An 8103-nucleotide genomic window follows, 5' to 3' on the forward strand; every position below is an offset into this window, starting at 1 on the left:
TGTAGAGTCATTCCTTTTTTCAGGTACACTAGTCATACTCCTACTAATGAAGGATCAAACCCCAATCTATCATTCTCCTCTTTTTTCCCTTTCACTGTTTTGATGCAATTGGAGAATTTAACAAGTGGTATTTTTTATTGTTGTTTTCCTTTCTTTGACATACAGAGCAAGGCACAATGATATAGACATCTTTACAGAAAATATGTAGCAAGTGAAAATCTAATGGTAATGACCTTATTTTCTCATTTTGATTTGGGGCTCATTATTAATTTGCAGAACAAATTGGTGGAAAATTTTAGCTTATAGATTGGATCTTGTTTTATCCTCAGCTTCTTGGAAATGTGAACAACTCTAGAGTAAAGTGGTACTTATTTCTCCATTCCACTAACTTTCATTTTCATTGTAAATCTGGTAGATGAAGTGGTATATTGTGGTGTTTCATTGCATAAGCAGAAAGGAAACTGGATAGAATTGGATGATAGTACTAGTGAATGCTAAGATTTGTTTAGAGGTATTTTCATTGTTCTTAATTCTTTATAGACAATCTGTATGTATTCTTTATAGACAAGCTTATATGTATCTTTTAATCAATAAAAAAAGCATACAATCTGTATTGAAGCCACCAGTGACCACATTGCCTTGATGAATTTAGTCTCACTTCTTAATAGATAAGCCAGTTGAATGATTGCCCATCTTATAATTTATTGGTACACAAAAAATGTGATTGTAGAAAACTATGGTTGGGCTTTTTTAGAATAGAGGACAGAACATGACTTTATGAGATGGTATTCAACCATCCCTGGTCGTTTTTATATCATATGTAATCCAAAAGTTTAGTAAGAGCTAACCTCATATATAATAAAATCTTTCACCTAGAATTCTGAAATCTTACGTGCTGCAATAGTTTTGTTTTTATTAGAACCAATTTCTGACATTCAAAGTGATATAATTCTTTATTATCTAGAGAAAAAATTGTTAGGCCTGAAACGGTTATCACATATACTAGGCAATGAAAGAGCTAAAAGTTAGTTGTAGGTAGTTTTTTATGCTTAGTTGTATGACTTAGATTTAAAATATAAATAGCCCAGCCTGGTGTGAGATGAAGGGAATGGGTTGTATTGAATTTTAAGGAGAGATTCTCTCACACCATCTCTCTTACTCTTTGTGATTCTCTTACTCTACCAAATCTTCCACATTCATCTTTCTTATGTTTCAAATTTTACAATGACACGTAGGGTCAATCCGTTTGTTTCTTCTGAGTAATGTAATGGTGTTGTCAGAAAATTATTAGGCTCCACAAATTTCTAATACAAAAATATTTAAACCAATGAATCAAAACATTGAGAAACTTGCAATAAATATTTAACTATTGTTACTCTACTGTAGAGACCACATATTTCTTAATTTTCATTGTGACTGATGAGTTCGTACTTAATTCAAGATCTGGTTCTTTGTTTTGACTCTTCAGATTATACTCAGACAGTATGAGCATGTTCCATCCAACATTCGAGAAGGTAATTAACTATATTTAGTCCCTTTATATATTGTTGAATAAAAGAAATATTCTTATTGAAACTGGTATAGTTTCCGCATTTGATAATACTCTTCTTGAGGTTTTATTCTTTGAAACCATCAAGGCACACATCGCATACGTATAACTTTTTAATAAAAGTTCATGATTTTTCTTTTCATTGTAATTCAGCACAATGGCCACAACAATCAAAGACTTGAACAACCATCACAATTGGCTTCAGGGATTCATGATGCTGGCACACCATAGTTTGAAGCCAATTATAGCAAACTCCCCTGATCATCACTGACACTGAGCCTTAAATTTTAATAGAAGGGGAGAATATGATAGTTCCACGCTATCCCATAAAAAGCAATTAGTTTACAACTTTATGGGGCCACTTGCAGTTGATCTCTTGTTCAGGTACACAAATCAAATTATGTATATGATTCCTGATTTGGAAGCTTCCTTATTGCAAATGATTGTTACTTTCAGTTAGTTTGTTATGATGGTTAAAAAGAGAATTCTGGGAATGTAGCTGCAGGATTTTAGGGATTTCTCAGAGATGTTTTTTTTTTGAATAAGCTCAGAGATGTTAATTTCATAGGAGCTGTGCGATTTTTTCTTCCCATAAGAGTGTAATCTTGACATCAAGTAGCGGCAGATGAATTATCATATTATTAAGAGCATTGCTGTATGGTACCAATGGTGTCCAAACACCAGTTAATTTAGTTTTGATTGGTATAATTTACTAGTGCATTCTCCATATGGCCCATATAATGTAGGAATTTACTCACCGGGTTTTTTTTGCAAAGTATCATTTTGTACTTTTTTTCCTTCAACAATGCTCATATGATACCCAGTATTTTAAAATCATACATATTTGATACCTTAGACTCAGTTTTAATAAATAAAATTGTCAATATGAAACTGTCATCAGTTATAAGTAAGTAAATTTGAATTTAGAACCGGTTTGATTAAATTCGTAAAATTTTATTAATTAAATTTGAGTTTAGGGTACTAAATATGTACGATTTAAAAATACACTGTACCAAATATGTACGATTTCAAAATACAAAATATCAAATGAGTATTATTGTAAATACAAGTACTAAAATGATACTTTAATAAAATACAGGTACCAAACACATGGTACCAAATAGTTACATACTCTTTAATATAAGATAATTCTGTGAGTTATTTTTTGTTTTTTTTACTATACTACAAAGATCAAACATATCTTAACAATATGCACTTCCACTTTTTTTTCCCTCTCCAAATTCACCAGCAAAGAATAAAACCAGCTTCGGTAACCACCATTGCCGCAGCCATAAGCTCCAAAAATCAATCGGAAATCCACCCACAAACTAATCCAAATAATATCTCATTAACAACCTCATATCAACCACATAAACCTAAACCTTTTTCCTCAATCATTTTCTGTTCTCTCATTTAAGTCTTTTTCCTTTTTCTAATTTGAAAGTTTCGTCACTTTTTTTTCTCAAATAACCTTTTTAATTATTATGTTACGTCACTTTCTCTCTTATTAATTTATCTCTCATCATTTTCACTAATATTATTTTTACTTTCATTACTTTTTCTCTCATTATTTATTATTTTATTATTTTATCTCTCATCCCTAACCTCATTTCTTTCTCCTCATTTTTTTATTTAGTCATTTTCTCTCTTATTTTTTTCTCTTACATCAATTTTTCTCTTCTCAAATTTTATTCCTCAAAATTTCTCTTCTTATTTTCTACCTATTTATTTTCATTATTTTTTCTTTCATATTAGTTTATCTCATTATTTATTACAAACTTTAAAAAAAAAATTCTCTTTATAAATATATTTATTTAAGATTTTTTTAAAAAAAATAAACCTAAAAAATTATTTTTAGAAAACATTAACCAAACACCTATTATTTTTTGAAAACTACAAAAACTATTTTCTGTTCTCAATTTTTAAAATACAATTTTGAAACACAAAAAATAGAAAATAATACTAAAATGTCACTTTAATTTGATTGATTTATATATATATATATATATATTTTAGAGCGTATTTAGAAACAACTATGTAAATATTAAAATAGTAATTGTATATGTGAGTAATTATACTATATTTTTATATATAAATTAGTAATTATTTATAAATTTTTATTGTGATATTCGAGAAAATAATTAATAATTATATTTAAAATTGATATTAATCAGTAATTATGCCGAATTCTTAATGGTTACTAGAGTTGTAGAGTGTTACAATCAATTTCAATTACAAGGTGGGTTTTCATACTACGAACCAGGGAAGGGATGAGACGAAAATATTACACGTGTCAAGACGAGTGAAGACAAATAATATTTAAAAATAACAACCAAAGTGGGGAAATCATTTTAAAAAAAAGAAGCGGAAAAATGAACAGTACCCTGCAGTTCTCCTTCTATGTTGACTTTCTTCGTCGTCATTCCCTTCACCATACTTGCTTCGTCTCCAAAACCAACTTCAAATTCCATCAATTATGGCTGCTGCTGATTCGGTTAGTGATGCTTTGCCCTCTGGTTCGATTCCGCGTTTGCTGCAGCGATTGGCCTCCGAGGACATACTCCAACTATTCCATGGAAAGAAACCCATTCTCAAGCTGCTTGACAAGTTGAACACAAGCCTGTCATCAGCTCATAAGCTGCTCAATGATGCTGAGGGGGAGCAACTTATGAATAAGGAGGTCAGACTGTGGCTTTTCAAGGTTCAAGATCTGATCTTTGAAGCCGATGACTTGGTGGATAGGATTGACTATGAAGCTCTGCGATCCAAACTTGAAGATGATCAATCCAGCAGCGGCGCAAGCCAGGTATTTCACCAACTGAAATCCATGTCCTGTTTCTTGCCCACATTTGATAAAACCGTACTGCGTGATGCCTCCAAGATCCTCCTTGAACTAGATGATCTTCTTGTTCGAAAAGAAGTTCTTGGCCTGAGAGAAGGTTTTCGAAGCAAACCTCGGCAAAGGCCACCTGCTCCTTTAGTAGAACGGTCTGATGTTTATGAGAGGGGTTATCATAAAAAAAACATTATCGATCTGTTGCTAGACGACGATGTTGACGATGGTAGAAGGATTTCTGTCATCCCGATTGTCGGGATGGGAGGTGTAGGCAAAACCACTCTTGCTCAACTTGTTTATGATGATGATAAAGTGAAAAAACATTTTGAGCTGAAAGTATGGATTTGTGTATCAGAATCGTTTGATATTTTGAGAATAATGAAAGCGATTATTGAGGGAGCCACTTCCAATAACTATGATTACGAAAACTTAGACCTACTTCGATATAGATTGAATGAAGCGTTGGAGGGGAAGAAATTTTTTTTTGTTCTTGATGATGTTTGGAACGAGAATGAAGCTATGTGGGCAGCTTTGAAAAGTTGTTTTGAATCTGGATCAAGTGGTAGTAAAATTATTGTGACTACACGAAGCCAAGTTGTTGCCTCAGTTATAACCACTGGGAAGATTTATCAATTAACTACGTTGTCGGATGAAGATTCTTGGCAATTATTTGCCAAATGTGTTTTTGGAGAGAACGTTGATCCCAATGACTACCAAGTCCTCCAAGTGATTGGTAGGGAAATAGTGAAAAAGTGCCGAGGCTTACCATTAGCAATAATATTTGTTGGTGGATTATTGCACGCAGAAAGGGATCCCAAAAAATGGGAAGAGATACTTAATAGTGACATATGGGAGAAATCATATGAACCATTGGGATATGTTCTTCCAGCTTTATGGTTGAGCTATTGTCACTTACCGGCACATCTCAAGCAATGCTTTGTGTATTGCTCCATATTTCCCGAGGATTATGAATTTGATAGAGAAAAATTGATTTTGCTGTGGATGGCAGAAGGTTTTCTACAAGTTGATGAACAGAGCAAAAAGATGGAGGAAGTTGGAGAGGAATACTTTCAGGATCTTATGTTAAGGTCATTTTTTCATCGTTCAAGTAATGGAAAATCGTTCTTTAAAATGCATGACCTGGTACATGATTTAGCTATGCTTGCATCACATAAATTTTGTTTTAATTTGGATTCCGATAATAATTTTATTGGCCTTTCAAAAAAGACCCGCCATTTGTCATATATGAAGGGAGGTTATATTGCCAACAAATTTACAGGCTTGTCTAGAGTCAAGAGCTTGCGTACTTTTTTAGCATTGCCATTACAACAATGCTATGCGAGGAACGTAGTCCCATATGATGTGTTGCTTACAGTAGGAAGTTGTTTAAGAGTATTTTCCTTAAGCGAATCTTCTGTTAAGATGCTGCCTGATTCAATTGGTATGCTAAAACATTTAAGGTACCTGGACTTGTCTTTCACTGTAATTGAAGAGTTGCCAGATACAGTTTGCAATTTGTATAATTTGCAGACACTATTGTTGGAAGGTTGCACTAGACTTACTACATTGCCAAAGAGGATAGGGAAATTAATTAACTTGAGACATCTCTGCACTCCCCCCTTCTTGAATGAGAGGCCACAAATTGGTAAAATGTCAAGTGATATTTGTGTGGATAAGAAGACTAAGTTTAGCGTGAAGCATCTACAAAGGTTGAACAATCTACAACGGACTCTTCGCATTTCTGGACTAGAAAATGTTGCAGATGTTAAAGATGCTTTGGAGGCTGAGTTAAAGAATAAGAAGTTTGTTAATAAGTTGATATTGAGATGGGGTATTAATCATGCGGCCGATTATAGTAAATCGCAAGAAGAAAGAGAAGTGCTTGGCCAACTTGAACCTCATGCAAATTTGAAGGAACTTGAAATCCATAACTACAAAGGTACCGCTTTCCCAGATTGGTTTGGATCCCATTTGTTATCTAATATGGTGACTGTGAGTCTATATAAATGTAAGCATTGTTTCATCTTGCCGCCTTTGGGGCAGCTACCCTCCCTCAAACACCTTATGATTTCGGATTTTGCAAGCGTGTTGAGGATAGGGTCAGAGTTCTATTCTATTTCTGGCACAATACCATTTAGATGTTTGGAGAGTTTGCATTTGGAATTGATGCCAGAGCTCCGAGAGTGGTTGTTTATTGAAGGCGAAGTTGAAGGTGGAGTTTTTCCTCTTCTCAAGGAACTTGAATTGAAAGACTGTCCGAGACTCAAAGTTTCATTGCCTAATTACCTTCCATCATTGAGAAAGCTTGTCATCGATGAATGTGACCAACTACTACCTTTACTTCCAAGGGCCCAACAGATGGATGCTGCATTTCCATCTCTTGACACTATAAGAATATCTGAATGTCAAGGACAGGAGATATTTCTAGAAGGGGGATTGCCTTCGAGTTTAAAGGAAATTGTCATTTGCAGTTGCGAAAACCTTGAGGCCTTAGACTCAAAAGCCATTCAACACCTCACCTCCCTTGAGAAGCTGGAAATTTTGTTCTGCGTCAACCTTATTTTCTTGCCAAAACCACCTCGTTCTCTTCGTTCTCTATCAATCAACTGTTGTCCTTTACTAACACCACGACTGCAGAGGGAGATTGGGGAGGATTGGCTCCTAGTTGCTGATATCCAAAATCTAGATATACAGTCGCATCCATACTTAAACTAAGATCAAGGCTCTGTAATTTTTCGAAGTGTTCTCCACACCAGCTGGTACTACTCTTTCCTCTCCACTTGTTTATAGTTTTACGTGTAGTATGAACTAAAAGAGTTCTTAATTATTGTTATTGACTTCTGCAATTAATATTCTATTCTTGAACGCTTCCAACTGATTTTAGCACTGTAATATCCTAGCCCAAGAGATGTATAGCTTAGTTTGCTCCAATTTTAAAATGTGGTTACTGGTAATAGACTACATTTCTTGTTGCAGCTTATTTGAATGCAGCTCTGTTCTTTTTTGCAGGCATTATATCCCCAACGTAATGGATTCTTTTCAAATGTTACAAGTATAGCTATATTTTCTCTGTTCATTGAGGTAATAATATTGCCATATCTTATAATACTAATATGCAACATATTCGAGTTATGCACTCACAAGCTTCCAAACCTTATTCTTATGCAGAAACTTAAAAATTTTGTGAATGTGAAGCACATATTCAGGCATCTCATATAATTGTTAAAAGAAGGGAAACAAAACTACTTCTAAATCGTGTAAGTTATGTTATTTTAATTTCTTGCTTAGACATGTCTTAAAATTATCTACTCTACTTTGCTAGATTTGTTGTTTTTAATCCACTTTTATGCCTTTTTAATTTTGTAGCTCTTTTAATTCAAAGTTTGGAATCATACTACCAAGTACCAATGTTGCAGTTAATAGGTACAACTGTACAAGTTCTTAACGAATATGACTATAGAATTACATATATTTCTACATTGATTGTAATCATTATATTCTAATGGACAGGGTTTTGGTTGATACCACTCAGTTCAATGAACTGTGGCTATAATTGTTTGCTCAACAACAACTTTGTCATATACCACCTGCAGTGGCTTCTATTGGACTAGGATTCAACAATTTTGTCTCGTTACATTGGCTCCTAATTCTGAGCTTTGTGCTATGTATTGTCATGGAGTTCAACTTTGCATCTGATGTCATCTCTTAAACTCTTTTG

The 8103-nt window shown here is 33.8% G+C and overlaps 1 protein-coding gene across 1 annotated transcript; it reads left to right on the forward strand.

Moving 5' to 3' along the window:
• Positions 1 to 3940: 3940 nt before the first annotated feature.
• On the forward strand, positions 3941 to 7642 carry LOC133831807 (putative disease resistance RPP13-like protein 1). Its single transcript, XM_062262218.1, has 2 exons — positions 3941 to 7466; positions 7554 to 7642. The coding sequence occupies exon 1, from the start codon at positions 4026 to 4028 to the stop codon at positions 7098 to 7100; it is 3075 nt and encodes a 1024-aa protein (XP_062118202.1). The 5' UTR covers positions 3941 to 4025; the 3' UTR covers positions 7101 to 7466; positions 7554 to 7642.
• The last annotated feature ends 461 nt before the right edge of the window (positions 7643 to 8103 follow it).

The sequence above is a fragment of the Humulus lupulus genome, chromosome 4 (assembly GCF_963169125.1).
Source record: "Humulus lupulus chromosome 4, drHumLupu1.1, whole genome shotgun sequence".
Lineage (NCBI taxonomy): Eukaryota > Viridiplantae > Streptophyta > Magnoliopsida > Rosales > Cannabaceae > Humulus > Humulus lupulus.

Excerpts from the sequence above, each read along its gene's own strand:
- LOC133831807 (XM_062262218.1), top strand. The coding sequence starts at position 4,026 with ATGGCTGCTGCTGATTCGGTTAGTGATGCTTTGCCCTCTGGTTCGATT.